This window comes from Cibotium barometz, chromosome 26 (assembly GCF_041138505.1).
Source record: "Cibotium barometz isolate CiBa-2024 chromosome 26, ASM4113850v1, whole genome shotgun sequence".
In the NCBI taxonomy this organism is placed as follows: domain Eukaryota; kingdom Viridiplantae; phylum Streptophyta; class Polypodiopsida; order Cyatheales; family Cibotiaceae; genus Cibotium; species Cibotium barometz.
The window spans coordinates 27,081,977-27,100,318 of NC_141071.1; the positions used below are offsets into that span (position 1 = coordinate 27,081,977).

The window sequence follows — 18,342 nt, forward strand, 5'->3', positions numbered from 1 at the left end:
AGGAACATATTTATTTATGTCAAACAATGTGGTAGGATTAATTAGAAAACAAATTGACGCATGAGTAGGGTGGAAAGTGGGAGGATGGAATGTCCCACGGCACCATCCTATGGATGGGTGGACCCGATTAGTCGGGTAGCTTTCCAACAAATTAAGTGAAAGTCCTACGCGCGCTAGATAAATAGGTTCTCGGGCAACTCTATTCTAAAAGACTAGACCAGCGACTGTACCTTGCATGGATGAGGAAAAAAGAGTTATCTCTAGGAATCAAGATTAGTAGTTGCCCAAATTATGATCAATTACCCTATGGGTGATTTGATTTTTAGAAGACCACGCTCCCCTGCGGGATAGAACTAGGTCTTACCTACAAATCGTATCCTTGAATCTTTGTATGGTCAAGGTGTCGGACGAGTAAAAAATTTTCTCCAAGTTGAGACTTAGTAGACTATCTTAAGTGTTTTCCCTATTTTGGAAGGGGGAACCTTACAAGGTCCATGCTCCCCTTCACAAATACACTATGTGTCATCACCACCATTTTAACACTCCGTTAAGCGGCCATAAGAATTGCTTAATGACTATTAGAACTAATTCATGTGGATTTCCTCGTATGCTCTTGAGTCTCACACATGATGCATCTTAGATTGCACATTAGGTATGTTCATTCCATCTTGTATAAGGTTGGCTATAAACATAATGCAAATGTGTGACTCAATGTTCATTAGGCATTAGAGGTAACACTTGCTTGATGGGCACACCATATCAGGCCTTGCGTAACTTTGCAAAGGGTCAATTGTCAATCCTCACACTACCTTCAGATTGAGTTTGGGAGAGTTGAGGGCGGAACACAGTTATCCAGGTTATGCGCTACTTGTGCAAATGCCCAGCCTACTATGAGATGTGGCGAAGATTCATTTGCCTCTTTGTGATGGTTTTATTCCCCTTTATTTGGTGATGCGATAGAGGGATAGGAGATGCGCGGGCTTGTACTTGCTAGAGCTTCGCCATCATCCGAGAGACCCTTATGAGGCAACATTTAGGGAGGGATGGTAAGTACAAAACCAATGAGATCTCCATGATAGTCCAAGAGATGACTCTACGTGGGAGGACAAAAGGGAGCCACGACGTCCCGCCCACATGCCTAATGCCCGCCCGGCGCCCACCGTTTGGGCACACAAACAATCATTGTGCGCGTCTGTCTAGCACAGAAGCGCGACCCTTTGTTTGAGGTCTGTTAAAATGCTCTATTGAGGTCTGTTAAATGCTCTGTTTTCGTTGTCTCCATGGAAAACCACAATCGCCAGGGCGCTTTTGAAGTCCTCAAAAGTGTCTTCGGCACCATTGCTGGAGGCCTTTCCTCGTTTGCCAACAATCCTTTCGGCCGCAAGAAAGCCGAAGACCCTCAGGCTTGTCAGAGTGGCGAGACTGAAAATTCACTCAGGGAAGTCAACCTTCCAATTTCTGATGACGTACTGATGCAGGGGACTGAAGATTTCTGTAAGAATTTAGGGCTAACAGGCGCTGAGCAGACAAGCAGCGATTTGACCAAGCTTTATCCGGATATGGAGTTCGCAGAGACTCGAAAGCGAGCCAGAATGGTGGTACAGGGAAAACTCGAGAATCAAGGTGAGTCGAGCAAAAAGAAGAGGAAGAAATCGACAGAGAAAGTGGATTCAGACGCTTCAGCGGAATTCCCTGATGAAACCTTGAGTGGCCTAGGTGAATCCATAGATGGCTTTGATGTAGCCCTTAATGGCTCTAATGAAACCCTAGATGGCTCTGATGAAATCTTACAAGGCCCTGATGATGGAGTCATTAATGGCCATGATGAAACCGTAGATGGTTCAGGGGAAGCTTTTGATGAAATCCTAGGTGGTTCTAAGGAAAAAGTTTCAGCAGGAAAGGCGAAGCAGGGGAAGAGAAGGCAAGATTTATCAGAGCAAGCCCTGCCAAGGAAAAGACCCAAGGTTGGCAAATCGGAAACCCCACCGTTAGGCCTGCATAGGCAAAGTGCTCGTGGCAATCAGGTGGATGGTGATATCATCGTGAAGAACTGGCTTCTAGGCACGAAGCGAAAGAAAGTGGATGGCATTGAAGCTAAATATGAGAAGAAACTCAGAGCCTTAACCATAAGTGAAGAACCTGCCCACAACAAGGAAAGGAAATCCATGGCTGCCACGTCAGGGACTTGGAGTAGAAAGCGAGTGAAGATTCATGATGATGATGATGACGATGGCCCCATTATGAGAACATTTGATGACGAGAAGAAGTTCAAGAGAACAATCTTGGTTGGTAATTTGCCTTTGAATGCCACGAAAAAGGACATAAGCAGGGATTTTTCTCAGTATGGAGCTCTAGAGTCTGTGCAACTGCAATCTGGACCCTTTTTAGATGTAAGTGTTCGCACCATTGTGTTTTGTTGTTTAACAACTGTGTTTTGTGGATGGCTGACTTCGGATGATAATACCACTCTGGCCAATGCCTGCTGTTTTCTTTCGACATAACTAGCATTGTAAACAGTAACTAGAGCTAGCATTGACATTATATTAGCCATGGATATTTTGTTCAGGGGGGGGCCTCAACTGAGGCATCTTCTTCTTTCCATTTGCTCCTTCTTCACTTGAGTTATCTTCACTTCCAAGAAGAGCTTTTTGTGCTTTGTTTCTAAAGAAACAATCTTTTTCTTCATGTCTTGGTTTCCCACAGAAGTTGGAGGACATCTTAGAAAAATCCTATTTCTGATTTGTTCCTTTGAAGAATGCTTTACCAAACTTTTTGTAGCTCCCTTTGTTGTTTTCAAGGTTGTCAGAATGAAGATCTGTTTGTGTCATCGCGAAGAGAAACTTTGTCTCTTACAACATCTTCAAATTCAAAGTGGTTTGAGACATTTTTAGGAGGATGACTTTTTGTATAAAAAGTCAATAAAGTTGCTTTTCAGTTGCTTTTTTACTTCTTAAAAGTGCTTTTTTAAAGCTTAGACTTGCTTTAAAGCAAGTCTAAGCCGGCTCTATATAAGTGAGGCATGGGGGAGGTCACAGGTGAAGTTGTAACCTAACTTTGTGAAGAGTAAAGAAATACTTGTGGGGGCGCCAGAGCGGTTTGAAGCCACCACATCTCGTTTGTAGAAGCAATCTAGCTCTCCTTGTCTACGTTCTCTCTCTATTTTCTCTCTTTCAAGATTAAGTGATTTAAACTGTTTTTAAGAGAGCTTAAATGAGCTCGTACTGCAATTCTGTTTCTTGAATTTGAGTACAACCATCGTAAAGTTGATTGTATAGTTGATGTCCACGCTTCCAGGGGTCCATTTCCACTCTAGGCTGAAATCAGGGTTTCTGTAAATTAGGGTTTTCAGCAGGTATTCGGACTCCAAAATTGGGATTTTTGCATGCAAAAGATGCCCAAAGCAGAGGGCTATAGATGTACTATGGTTGCCCCAAAATTAGGGTTTTTGATAGAATTAGGGTTTTTGATAGAATTAGGGTTTCTGTAAATTAGGGTTTCTGTAAATTAGGGTTTACAAAAAATTTGGGAGCGATAGAATACTTAGGAGGCTCCATATTCATGATTAGAGGAGGAACTTTATATACCTAGATGAATCCAAGAGCATGCCCAATTTCACCTTTTAGGAATGTGCATGTTATATACTCATGGTAATCAATCCACAAGACTATATAACTATCAACTCCTCCATTGTGCATAGTATGGACTATATACTACGACATCCTCACTAACGTCATCAGTGTCCAATAGTGGGTGTAGAACTTTGTATCAAGATATGCTCTCACACACGCACTCCACACACATAAGAGCATATATTCACACAAAGCATATAGAGGAGGAATTTTGCAAATTGGTGATCATATGGAGACTATATATAAGTAGAAGATAAGATTTTTCAAACGGAATCATGAAAAAGAAGAAAATCAGCTTTCCCATAAGTCTGTGTGAAAAAGTGAAAAGAGAAGCCTTAATATGGTTGGCGCCCACTTCTAGAGAGAGGAAAGAGAGGGAAGATAAGCTTTCCCAACATGTAGAGGATGAGTGGAGAGTGCCTATTGGGCCACCCGTCCAAACCATCCCTCCTCTTGACATGTGGCAGGCCGCCCAAAGCTCATAACATGCTGAAAAGGACACCTGAATATGTGCTTGGCCGACCAAGAGTGGAAACTGGTCCAACCTCTTTATGAATTGTCCATCCGAACTTTAATGAAGTGTGGACGCCCAAACTCACTTATAACTTGGGCGGACACACTTATTAAAGTGTGGACCTGCAAAACAGAAAAATGAGCAACATAGAGTAAAGCAGTATACTTACTACCTGCCTACATCCCACAAGCGAGGTCAGAAAATAGTTTCACTCGCACGGTTCACAAGAGGGCGTCCCCAACTCATAAACTACACGCACAATTCATGCATGCAACAAAACAGTTCATGAGAAAACAGGTTTAAAACCTTACACGCATAGATGCAATGCAAGAATGCACCATGGAACAGTTTCCCATTTCATTTAGCTAGTAACCCATGGTACCATATTATGAATATGGGCGCGGATCAATATCCCCAGCCTACTGGCTCTTGGTGTTGACAACAAGTCCTAGACCATGCCAGTCTATCTTATGGAACTTGCCCATAAGCCTGAAGCGCAGAGAATGCCCAAATTGTGACAATATTGTTGGTGAAACCATCCTTCAATAAAACTAACATGCGGTAGACAAAAACTTTCCCCAGGTCCTGATCCTCCATGACCAGCCAAGACAGCCAGTCGGCCAGTACACGTGTGGGGTCGTGGACCTGTACCATTAGTCGGCCAGCTCATGGGCCCTCCTGCCAACACGGGGCATCCACCCAAGACAAGAAAAATAAGGAAAAATATGGGAAAAATACGGGGAGTGAGGAAAAATGAGAAAACACCTACAAGGGTGGGCACACCCACAGCAAAGGCCATGGTGTCAACATAAAGACAGGAAATGACTTCTAACATAATAATGTGGCTGTTCGTCTTGAGTTGCCTTCTCATTGGCAATTCATAACGCTTTTCATGTAAGCTTGTTAAAGCCATATCATGGAGAGATACCTTCTACTCCAGTGATGGAAGATCCACCTGAAGTACATGAAGAGACTATAGAGGTATTACAGCTTGAACAGGTTGTATATCATAAAGACAGGAAAGCATCTAAAGGAAAGATTATCAGGAAATTCCTAGTAAAGTTCAAGAACTATCCACCCCTTGATGCTTAGTGGATGGATCAAGAAGACCTTGAAGATTATCCAGATGTATTAAATCCTTATCTGGATGCCTTCTAGTTGAGGACAACTGCAATATAGGGGGGAGGTATGGCTCTCTTGCGTTTGCTCATTCTCTTCATGGTGTCTTACTACGTTATGCTCTTAGCAGTTTGTCTCATATCCGTTGCGTATTCTGACAGGAAAGATCACATTTCTCAATGTCCAAACAAGAGCAAGAAAGAAGAAGAGCCCAAACCACGTAAAAACACGATACATGATGTGCAGGGTAATATGGGCCATGCAAGCATGGATAGAATGGTATGCAAAGCATGGGGTCAACTCAAAGACCAGTCTACCTTATTCATGTTTGATGATTGCTCTATTGACAACTTCATCTCCACTCATATGGTTGCTGCCTTGGGGATTGAAGTAGGTGAAATGGGGTCCAAAATAAATGCATGTTCAACCTTTATTGAGAAGGATGTGAAGGTCATTCCTCTCATTTGAAAGCTGAGAATTCACATCCAAGGCTATCTCGATCATGAGAACTTTCTCATTGTGCCTCTTAGTGGATGTGATGTGTTACTTGGAAAACCATGGCATGCATGCCTTGAGCACACCAAAAACTACAAAACCAACAAGATCACTTTTATGTACAAAGGTAGAGAGCATTGTATATACTATAGATGCCAGTGTGTCGGGTGACACTCACATCTATACAATGTTTTCCAAGTAAATCCTGATTCATTTCGCAAGTGTGTGGATTACAGGGCATTAAACAAACTCTTTATGTCACAGGTGTTTAACCATCATGGTATGGCTAAGTCAATTGTGGGTGATAGAGATCTCAGAACAACGAGCCTCTTTTGAAGAGCTCTATTTGATAACATAGGCACCAAGCTGAATTTTTCATCGGCTTATCATCCTCAAACAGATAGATAAAATGAAGCCGCAAATTCAATTGTATTGGATTTGCTTAAATGCTATGTGGCAGATCAAAAATCTTCTTGGGAAAAGTATTTACCACTTGTGGAATTTGCATACAATAATACGGTACATGCTTCTGCAGGCAAGGCTCCTTTTGAGATCATGTATGGCAAAGTGGTATTGCCACCCATTCTACACACTAAGGATGAGATTTTTGCTGCCAATGAGTATGTAAGGGACCTTGATATTGCCTTTGCACAGGTTCGGACAACCATTGAATGCTCTCAAGCAAAGCATAAGAAGGCTGTCGACAAGCATAGAAGGCAATTGGATATCAAAGAAAATGATTTGGTATTGCTGAAATTTGAGAAAGCCAGGCTTAGTAAGAGACCTGGTAAGGAGGGAGCATGCCCTAAGCTCTCTACAAGGTACTATGGACCCTTCAAAGTGATCAAAAAGATAAATGATGTGGGTTTCCGGCTTGCTTTACTAGATCATTGGAAGATACACAATGCATTCCATGTGAGCCTCTTGCGCAAGTATGTGGGACCTCCATCTTTGGAACCAATACTAGAAGTGGATGAGCTGGAAGAGGTTTTGTAACCCGAACAAATTGTTTTCATAAAGAGCGTAAACTTGCAGAGCTGGCAAGCTAAAAAGATGCCATCTTGTGAAATTCAAGAATTATTCTCCCATGGATGCAAAGTGGATGGATGAAGCTTACTTTCAGGACTATCCGCAACTCCTTTGAGCATACCTTGAAGCATTTCAGTTGCGGTCAACTGTTTAGAAGTAGGGAGGGATGTCACCATTTGGGCATTCGCTGTGCTTCAGGCGTATGGACAAGTTCCATAAGATGGACGGGCATGGTCGAGGACTTGTTGTCAACGCCAACAACCAGCAGGCTGGGGATATTGATCCGTGCCCATATCCATAATATGGTACCTTGGGTTACTAGCTAAATTAAATGGGAAACTGTTCCATGGTGCATTCTTGCATTGCATCTATGTGTATAAGGTTTTAAATCTGTTTTTGCATGAACTGTTTTGTTGCATACATGAATTGTGCGTGTAGTTAATGAGTTGGAGACGCTCTCTTGTGAACTGTGCGAGTGAAACTGTCTTCTGACCTCGCTTGTGGGATGTAGAAAGGTGGTAAGTATACTACTTTACTCTATGTTGCTCATTTTTCTGTTTTGCAGGTCCACACTTTAATAAGTGTGTTCACCCAAGTTATAAGTGAGTTTGGGCATCTACACTTCATTAAAGTTCGGACGGACAATTCATAAAGAGGCTGGACCAATTTCCAGTCCCGATCGGCTAGGCACATATTCAGGCGCCCTTTTCAGCATGTCATGAGCTTTGGGCAGCCTCCCACATATCAAGAGAAGAGATGGTTTGGACGGGTGGCCCAATAGGCACCCTCCACTCATCCTCAACATGTTGGGAAAGCTTATCTTTCCTTTCTCTCCAGTGGGTGCCAACCATATGGGGGCTTCTCTTTTCACTTTTGCACACACACACACCGAAAGCTGATTTTCTTCTTTTTCATGATTCGCATAGCCATGAAAACTTGAGAAATCTTATCTTCTACTTATATAGTCTCCATATGATCACTAATTTTCAAAATTCCTCTTCTATTCATGAATGGAGCCTCCTAAGTATTCTATCGCCCCCAAATTTTCTGTAAACCCTATTTTACAAAAACCCTAATTCTGTCAGAAACCCTAATTTTGGGACAACCATAGTACATCTATAGCCCTCTGCTTTGGGCATCTTTTGCACCCAAAAGCCCCAATTTTGGAGTGCTGAAAATCCTAATTTACAAAAATCCCAATTTCAGCCGGGGGTGGAAATGGACCCCTGGAAGCGTGGACATCAACCATACGATGGTTGTACTCAAATTCAAGAAGCAGAATTGTGGTAAGAGCTCATTTAAGCTCTCTTTCACTTACTCAAGATCCGAATACTAGTCATTATGGTCCTATGTCTTGGTCTTGGCACACACAATGTTTGTGTATGGATGCCAATGGAGCATAGTCGCATTTGATTAGCTATGAGGGATCGAGGAGTGAGACGGTGAGGGGGGTCGGCCCTTTCCGGCCCTAGTACAGTGTGTAAGTAATTTTAATTTTTAGTTTTGTTAAGCTTCATTTTGTGGTGCCATTTTCAGCTTGTTTAATTGTGTTAATTGCGTAAGTGTAAGGCAAGATTGTACTCAACCCCGAACGGTGTGATCGGGGGAGTCTCAACTGCTAGCGGATTTGCCATGCCCTAAAACCCACAAGGGTGAAAGGAATCGGCCCAATTTGTTCTCGTTGAGACGTTGGAGTGTTTTTCCCGAAAAACACAGTCTCTTGTAAATTGCCGGTTCCCATCGATGATGTGCGCGAATGCGGCCGATTGAAGCTCCTACGTGCTACGCCTAGGAGCTATGGTGATGCTTCAAAGCTTTGATATCATGTTAGAATTAAGGTGGCATGAGTAAGATGATTAAACTCATGGTGAAAGCATGGAAACAAGCTAATCAAGAAAGAGATTATTACTAAGTACATGCTTAATCAAATGGATAGCATGAATCAATGAGATAGGATAATAGTGGTGTACTCTCAGTGCCCTTAAATAGGCTGGAGTTCAATGGATTAGGGCACAGTTAATTCTTAAGAAAAACCCTAATTATCTCTTGAAGTTAGCACCTCCAAGATCTCCAAAATTCCCTAGATTTGGGTGCAAGTTTGAACCACCTCCTGCTTGCATGCCTAGAATATTCCCTTGTAGATCCTTCTTTGACCATAGTGTACCATTTGTATTAGAGCTATGAGACCTTTGAAGCATATGCCCATGTTCCCAATGTCATATGAAGATGTTTTGGTGTACTGTTTCAACAAACGGTTCCAAGGGATGATGATCATCCAAGAGGTGGAGTGAGGATGCCAGACTCGTATTTAGGAAAGGAAGACCAAAGGAAGTGTTCAGGAACAACCTACAGGGCAAGAAGGTAAGGGGACAAAGTGGAATAGATGCATAGATCTTCATCAGATTTGGAATTGGAGACATGGCAGGGTTTTTAGTGGAAGAGCTGCTGAGGAATAGAGGGATCTTCATCTGATTTGGAGCGGAATAGATGCATAGATCTTCATCAGATTTGGAGTGGAATTGGAGATATGGCAGGGTTTTCAGTGGAAGAGCTGCCCGCTTTCCCAGGAACAGAGGGATGACAAGTTTGGGAATGACAAAGGGATGACGATAGCAAGGTCAAGGTTGGAATCCCGTCATCAAGTTTAGTAGGAGAGGATGTCATGTGCACACATGTACATGGCTAACTATTCAAGGCTGGAGGCAGCAGAACAACCAGTTCAGGAGCTGTTTAGGGTTTCGACTAGCACCCAGGAACCAAAGGCATAAGCAGGAGTTCAGCTGGCATTAGTTCAGGTCCACACGTGTGAGGCCGGCATCATTTAATGCTGATTTACATGCGCGGAAGCTCTGTGTCTTCTTTTAGTCTTAAGCACCTTTCATAGCAACATCTTGATGCAAAACGCAAAGAAGAGATGGATAGAAGAGAGAAATAGCTGTATTTTGAGTATATTCCTAGTATATCAAAAAGGTTACAATGTATGAGGCCTTAGGCCTTCCCAAAAAGGGTTAACAATAACCTATCCTAGACCTGCCCTACATGAGGGGTCAGATGATTCAAAAGATTTCTCGGCTGAGCCTTATATAGGCTTTTGGACACCTACTCATGCTGTCGGCCAGCTCCAATGGACATAAAATCCATTAAAGGTGCTGACCAGCCCAGAATACCTTGCACACCTGGCCGACGTGGTTCCGATCCGTGGGGATATTTTGGTGTCCTCGTGTGCTCTGCTCATGCCCTAAATGGTATGTTTATCTGCTGCCCTTTAGGGATTAGCCTTGGGAATAGCATGGCCATGTGCATGCACATGACATCCCCTATTGCTAAACTTGATGACAGGATTCCAACTTCTGACCCTAGATGATTATCATCATCCCCTATCTCCACATGTGGTCTCCCTTACCTATCATCCTTCTGTTCCTTCCAACCTTTTCACTAAAAACCTTGCTTTAGGTCTCTGATTCCACTCCAAAGTTTGGTGTAGATCTGTGCATCTGTTCCACTTGTCCCTCAGCCCTTCATGCCCTATCCTTGAACACTTTCTTTGGTCTTCTTTTCTTGAGTATTGAGTCTGGCATCCTCACTCCATCCCTTGGACGATCATCATCCCTTGGAACCGTTTTCCTGAAAGCCTTTCTTGGTATGCCCCAAGTGGCATTTGACTCATAGGCCTGCCATTCCCCTTGGGTCTTGTGGAACACCACCAACCAACCTCATGGGAAGAACTTCCATGTCTTGTGTTACTCTCTTTGGACTGTGCACCTTCATCTAGGACACCATGACTGCTTAGCATTGCTGAACTGGATGTTGATACAATGTTACTTTGTCACCACACCACCAAAAGATCAAGATACAGGCGAAGGTTTCATCCATGCGTGATGCAGTAAGTGTGGGTGGGACATGGACAACAGTGTGGGAGGGACATGGACAACAACAATATCTCAGAACCAGCCCGAAGCTCTGATACTACTGTTACATGTGCGGAAGCTCTGTGTCTTCTTTATTGGAATATGTTGGAATTTATGATCAATGTCATGGTCTAAGGTTAGAGCACACAATAAAATGTAAAAGGACCATGTAAAGTGAGGAGAATCCAGGTGAATGTAAGGGTCAAACCCCACTTGAAGTAGGCGAGTTTCAGAAGATTCCTGGAGGCTATATTCTAGGGAGCCATGTGGGGGGGAGATGGCCTTGGATGCTCTTGGTGAGATGTAAGCAATGATGTCATTCAAACATGTACTATTTGGCTATAAAATGGTGGCCCTCCTAATGAGAAAAACACGAATTTTATATGCTATGTAATGCCCCTTATTGTGCTGTCATTATGCTCTCTTAATCTTGGATTAAGTACTAGTTAATCACTTTTTGTTCATGTGACCATCATGGGTTATCTTGAACCACCATAGCTCTTTGATCACTCAATGAACTCATTAAGCTTTTATCATCTCTCATTATGCTTTTCCCAACATGGTATCAGAGCCATGATTACCCCTAGGCATAGTAATTAACCACATTGTTCAATTTTTCATTTTTTTCAAGCTTTCCATTAAAGCTTCACTGCACCCCCTGCTGGTTTTTTGCCTCATGTGAGCTCTATACTCCACCAAATCTCACACTTTTTGATTCAAAAGAGAGCTAACATCCGGCGCTTTCTACACCTAGCTCCATTGGAGCTCCCACGAAGCAGACGCGGCGTATTTCTCTCTGCAGCAGCCCGCCTCTGCGCTGCGAAATTGGTAAAATTGAAGTCCTACAAAGCATGGTTTACAAATTCCTCTTATGAGCATTACATTGATGCTATGAAGCTCCTCCTTGTTGATTTTCATGAGCAATGGTCCACTGTAGCTGCTGTTTGAACTAATTTCTCAGTGACAGTATATGCTGTGTTGCAGAGCAGATTTACAGAGATTGAAGCAACATCTTGGCATGTTTGAGTGCTGAGATTAGAGCCAATACCTTGGTTCTCACTTGGTTTAAAGCATTTTATGTTTCTCATTTGGGAAGAGCCTCATTCAATTGCTCAAAGCTCACTCTATATTTGGGGGCAGTTTTTTTCTCTTTAATTAATCATCTCCACTAATCACCATATAATTATCTATTGAGATGACATTCTAATATGCATATTGAGTTGAATATCTCTTTGTAGTCATGCATTCGGATGCTGAATCATCTAATGAAGATTATATCAAAAAATCATTAAAACCCAAAAGCAAAACTAGAAAACCTAGGATCAAGTCTAGGCCCCGCTATTATCATTATGCAAAAGCTTATGGGTTTGGGGAATTCTTGAGTAATTTCATGCATATATATGGTGAAGGGGGATTCTAGCTTTTAATCTATTGCATTGTTCAGTTCCAATCATGGAGTCAACTTACATATCATCTTCTTTCATCAAGAAATTCAATGGTCATGACTTCCACACTTGGCAAGTCAAAATGAGATTTTTACTAATGAAAGAAGGAGTTTGGGGCATAGTCAATGGCACTATACCTAAACCTGCCACACGAGAAGGAGAAATCTCTTGGCAAACCAAGGATGAGAAAGCATTAGCTCTCATTGCCCTTGGAGTTGAAGATAGTTATATACATTACATTGGTAATGGAACATCTTCACAAATTGCGTGGAATTCACTGGATAAATCTTTTGGTGCTCAAGGCCTCCACAGGAAAATCAGTCTCAAAGTAGACTTTTACAGTCTAGAGTACAAGATTGATGAGACACTTGCATCTCACATCAACACCATGAAGAGCTTGATGGCCCAGCTCGAAGCCATCAATGAACCAGTCAAGGAGAGTGATGCCATAGCCATCCTCCTAAAGTCAATGCCATCCGAGTATGATACACTCATGCCGACCTTAAAGTATATGCAGGATCCCACTTTGGAGGGAATAGAGAGTGTTCTCTTGGAAGAAGAGAAGAAGCTGAAAGGTAGAGCCATTGATCTTGTCTCAAACCAGGCATACCTTGTTCAAAAGCAAACCGGCAAATCACTCCAATGTACACATTGTGGAAGGACAGGACACCTTGCCAAGAATTGCTACCACAAAGACAAGCCAAAGCGAATATGCACCAAATGTGGAAAGCCAGGTCATCTCGCCGACAAATGTTACACCAACCAGGCAAATATGGTAAGCATTTCGAATGATTCAGCAGAAGAAATCCAAGCATACTACCTCCTTTGATGCAGAGGTAGATGCAGAATGGGCTTTCTAAAGCCAACAATGTTTATGCCCTCTCTTACCCAAATGTTTATGTATGGACACCTCTAACCACCGATGATGTAGGTTATGTGTTTCTATGATGCTCACAATATCTCTCAGTAGGCCATGTAGCCCTCAAGGGGGGATTGATGGGGAGTTGGGTCTCCATGACCAACAAATGATGATGATGCCCATGGATATGATAAATGATGATGCTATGATGATGATGGGGTATGGGAGAGGAATGGAGGAATGTTTTCATGTAGGAATGTTTTCATGTCATTTTCTTTTCGCAATGTAGAAGCTATGCTCCCTATGAGCGATGCTAATTTCCTTTATGTACTGTAGAGCTATACTCCTTATGAGTTAAGCTTTTTCTTTCATGTAATGTTTGGATCAAGGGAGGGCAATATACCATGCCATGATCAAGGGAGGGTATTGGAATATGTTGGAATTTATGATCAATGTCATGGTCTAAGGTTAGAGCACACAATAAAATGTAAAAGGACCATGTAAAGTGAGGAGAATCCAGGTGAATGTAAGGGTCAAACCCCACTTGAAGTAGGCGAGTTTCAGAAGATTCCTGGAGGCTATATTCTAGGGAGCCATGTGGGGGGGAGATGGCCTTGGATGCTCTTGGTGAGATGTAAGCAATGATGTCATTCAAACATGTACTATTTGGCTATAAAATGGTGGCCCTCCTAATGAGAAAAACACGAATTTTATATGCTATGTAATGCCCCTTATTGTGCTGTCATTATGCTCTCTTAATCTTGGATTAAGTACTAGTTAATCACTTTTTGTTCATGTGACCATCATGGGTTATCTTGAACCACCATAGCTCTTTGATCACTCAATGAACTCATTAAGCTTTTATCATCTCTCATTATGCTTTTCCCAACATTCTTTCAGACCTAAGCACCTCTCATAGGAACATCTTGATGCAGAACACAGAGAGAAGAGAGAGCTGTATTTTCAGTATATTCCTAGTATATCAAAAAGGTTACAATGTATGAGGCCTTAGGCCTTCCCAAAAAGGGGTAACAATAACCTATCCTAGACCTGCCCCAGATGAGGGGTTAGATGATTAAAAAGATTTCTTGGCTGAGCCTCATATAAGACTTTTGGACACCTACTCATGCTGGCCGATTGCTGTCAGCCAGCTCCAATGGACATAAAATACATTAAAGGTGCCGACCAGCCCAGAATACCTTGCACACCTGGGTGACCTGGTTCTGATCCATGGGGATACATTCTGGTGTCCTTCTGTGCCCTACTCATGCCCTAAATGGTCTGTTTATCTGCTGCCCTTTAGGGATTAGCCCTTCAGGGTAAGTTACCTGTCTCGCTAATTTCAGCAAGACATGATATATGCAAGGTCTATTTTTCTATTTCCGATGATAAATACATTTGCTTTGGCAAGAACCCAGTCTTTTAATGCAAGAAATACCAACGGTAGCTCAAGTGGTGAAGTGTTTGTCTTCGGACTGGGAGGTCCTGGGTTCAAACTCCCACTAAGTGCTCCCTAGGTGGCATTGCTTATAGGCGCAAAAAAGCACCTACGGGTGGTGAAATGCGCCTACGGGCAGTGAAAAAACGGTAACTATGGGAGGATCTTGGGCCTAAGGTGTAATGTGCATGCACATGGCCATGCTCATCCCAACTATTTTTTGTGTGCTCTCTCTTTCTGAAATTAGGCTAGAGCTATGTCTTTCTGCTTTTGATATCATGTTTTGCTGAAATTAGTGAGACAAGTAACTATCCTGAAGCTATTTTCTGTGTGCTTTCTCTTCCATATGCTAGTTGATATAAAGTCTATTGTTTTGGTAGTAAGAGCATTGGTGTTTTATGCAGTTCCAGACTCCAGTAGCTCAAGCTAATGTTGTATGGGATCTGTGCAGATGAGAATTCTTAGGAACGGAGCTATTATCAAGGGTGAGGTCAACGAAACACTTAACAGGTTCATAACTCGATTTTCTTTGACAAAATCAAGCATCTGTAATTTGCCACAGAGAGAATTCTCAAAGAGAAATCGTGCTTTATTTGCACATGTCTCTTATTTGGGAGTTCTGTGCACACACTTTTTGTCCAACTTAGTGGTTTGAATGGAAGCTGAAGTTCTGTCTTAGGCCTGTGGACGGAAGCTCTACTCTGACAGAATCTGGCAAATCTGTTGGCTGTGGCTTTGTCTGGAGAGTGTCACCTGATTCGATTATGGCCCAGGACGACTTCTTTCTGAAGCTACCCTTAATTGCTGATAAATCTTGTTTAATATTTCAGCCAAAATGCTTACATCGTGTACAAGGATGAGCGATCTGCAAATGCTGCGCTTGCTCACAACATGAAACAGGTATTCTACCATTCTTGTCTTGCATAAACTAATGTGTTTCCTTCTCATAAGATGGCTTAATGTTGCTTTCATTTGAGTGCCTCCTTACCTTCCTTCAGTTCAATGGAAATCATATACGTGTAGTTGCCGCCCATGCTCCTGACGGAGCATTGAAAGAAGCTTCTTCTGTTTCCTATGACCATGCTCGATCCATTTTTGTTGGCAATGTTCCAGTTGATGTGAAGGTAGTCCAAGTCGTTTTTCATGAACGTTGTCAATATCTCAAATCGAGCTTTTCTAATGTGTTCTCTCTGACTGGCCTTACAATGTTTGATATTTTCAGGATGAAGAGCTTTATCAGTTATTTGGCATTGGAAAATCATCAGAGATGGATGTTGAAGCAGTCAGAGTTGTGAGAGATCCTCACACAGGTCTCGGCAATGGCAGAGCATTTGTACTTTTCAATAGCGAGGTAAGAAGGTGTGGGCACAAAGACTCTCTCAATTTTGTACCAGCAACAGTTATTTTTTTTCATTATGTGTGTGGGCTTGGCTTTTGCAGGTGGGTGTAAGCCGCATCCTCTCATTAAGACACACTTTGAAGCTGAGAAACAGGATGCTTCAAGTTTCTCATTTATTGGCCACCACCCAGACTGAACAGAGATCACTGCCAAGGTTTGCCAAGCGTTTAAGAGATTCAGAAGCCGAGGGGAGTGGCTCACAGAAAAGGGAAGTCAAAACGTCCTTGCCTTATGAAGGTACTAGAGCTACAAAAGGACCTGAGTGGCAGGGAAAACGGACACTCAGAGCTGCAGGCAGGAACGAGAATGTTTTGAAACCGGCCAAGGAGAGCGTTAGCGTGCATGCTACCTCATCTCGTATCCATGCGAAGAGGCAGGTTGGAGTAAGGAAGGGGCGAAGCAAAAGTCCAGATAGCCTGTCGGAAGCAAAGCGGAAGAGGGTAGAAAAACACCAGAGGGGAATCTCTAGATCAAAGAAGATCAGGAGGACTTAGCATCTTGTTGACAGCAGGCAGGGGAATACATTTCTGCAATGCAGCATGGAGTTGAGGAGCCCCATCAAGACTCCGCCTCTCAAGAGAGCGTCTCCTATTTTTCATGTGAAAATGTAGCAAATCATTGCACTCTGGAGGAATCATAAAGACCTTTGTCCCCTGCTGATAAATCTAACATGAATCAGCTCCTTCAGAATCATGAATATGTGGAGTCATGAAGATCCTTGTGGCACTTTGTGGCTGTGATCTGCATGGATGTGGGAAGATGTAGCACGCAAGTGATTGGGTCTCAAATGACCTCGTGTAGCATACTGCGTTGGAAGTGGCAAGGCTGAGTTCTATCCACATGTATTTTCCCATCTTCTAGGGATGTATTTATCAATTTGTCTATCATGCAGATTGTTAATACTGGCCTGTACAAAATTCTAAAATAGGACTAATTAACCAACAGCATATCTCATGGGATGTTGGAACTGTTGTCCAAAGACTTCAGACCATAAAGATTCATGTCTTAACAGAAGGTAAGGTACACATAATTATGTTAGGTTATCTGCATTGGGCCAACCATCTATTGGATCAATGTTGGCATATTGAACACCACCTAGGGTCTACTAATTACAGCTTTGAATGCAAGAGAACTATGCTGATACTAATCATAAGTCTCCATTGTGAAGTCTCTTCTGTTAGCCCCTGGTTATTGTAAAAATTGCCCATGAGTTGAATTTTAAAGCTTTATGTTCTTATTTGTAGTTGCATGTATTTGACCCCATCTCTCTTGTCGCAGTAGGTAAATCAGTAAAGTGAGCGTATTTTTCAAGTTCTTTTAGCTTTGATCGGACTGTATTTTGCAAGTTCTTTTAGCTTTGATTGGACTGTATAGGCGATTGCCAAGCTGTTTCTTAAAACTAAGAAATACAGGACACAAATTGCAAATGCCCATTTGCAGCTTGTTTTAAAAAGTAAGGAACTCTATATATTTGCCAAAGTTTTCTAGGGTTGGAAAAAAAAACAAGGAAAGCTCTAACATGCTTCAGATATTGGCAATATTTAGTGTAGGTTCTTTACAACTTGGTAGTCCTCAAAGTTGAAGGTTGTACTGCAAGCCTCATATTGATTTTCCCAAAAGTGTAGCTTCTTTACTACTTGGTAGTCAAGTTTGAAGGTGAGTGCAAAAGCTTATATTAAACCTCCAATACGATGTTAAAGAGATTGGAAGGGCAAACCTGCCTGTACTTGTTGGACAAAGTTTCAAGGCTTTGCTCATGTGTGTGTACCAATTATGACCTCTTCCATATTATCGTTTATCGATAGCTGAAAGTGTATTTCGCAAGTTCTCATTATAACTGTGATCGGCCTATACATGGTGATATGCAACTTGTTTCATAAAGCTACAGGACATGAAAATTGCAAATGCCGTTTTGCAGCTTGTTTTAAAAACGTAGAATGCTATAGATTTGCCGAACTTTTCTATGGTTTAGAAACTTCCAACATACTTGAGATATGCTCTCATAAAGATGTAAAGATATGGGCAATATGTAGTGTGGGTTCTTTAGAACTTGGTAGCCCTTAAGTTTGAAGGTTGAGCGAAACTTCATATTAAACCTTCATTTGATGTAAAGAGATTGGAAGAGCATACTACTAATTTTTTATGCCTTATTTGAAAGATAAACCTCAAATTCTATCTCTATAAATTGAGGCATTGATTGGCCTAATGAGAATTTGTTGGTTTTTGATTATCCATGCTTACATTAGTTTATTAGTTAATTATTTATTAATTATATCTTAATTATTATCTAAACACTTTGGTAATGATGTTGATTCTAGCATTTGATCCACCATAGCTCATCACATTGCTATAATTTTAACATGGACATGACCTTGTCACCCTCGCTCAACAATGATGTCCTCTTTTCCCATTGGATATTGCATTTGTTGGTGCAAATCTAGGATCGTCCTAGAATCATTTCCTCTTCAATGGAACCTGTAGACATGGCAAACACCTTCCTGACCAAG

At 42.0% G+C, this 18,342-nt stretch overlaps 1 protein-coding gene across 1 annotated transcript; it reads left to right on the forward strand.

The window, feature by feature from the left end:
• Nucleotides 1-1,163: 1,163 nt before the first annotated feature.
• LOC147623824 (uncharacterized) lies at nt 1,164-17,005 on the forward strand. The gene is made up of 6 exons (XM_086820460.1): nt 1,164-2,390; nt 14,888-14,946; nt 15,267-15,336; nt 15,435-15,560; nt 15,659-15,787; nt 15,877-17,005. Exons 1-6 carry the CDS (start codon nt 1,281-1,283, stop codon nt 16,327-16,329), a joined length of 1,947 nt encoding a protein of 648 aa, XP_086676586.1. The 5' UTR covers nt 1,164-1,280; the 3' UTR covers nt 16,330-17,005.
• The last annotated feature ends 1,337 nt before the right edge of the window (nt 17,006-18,342 follow it).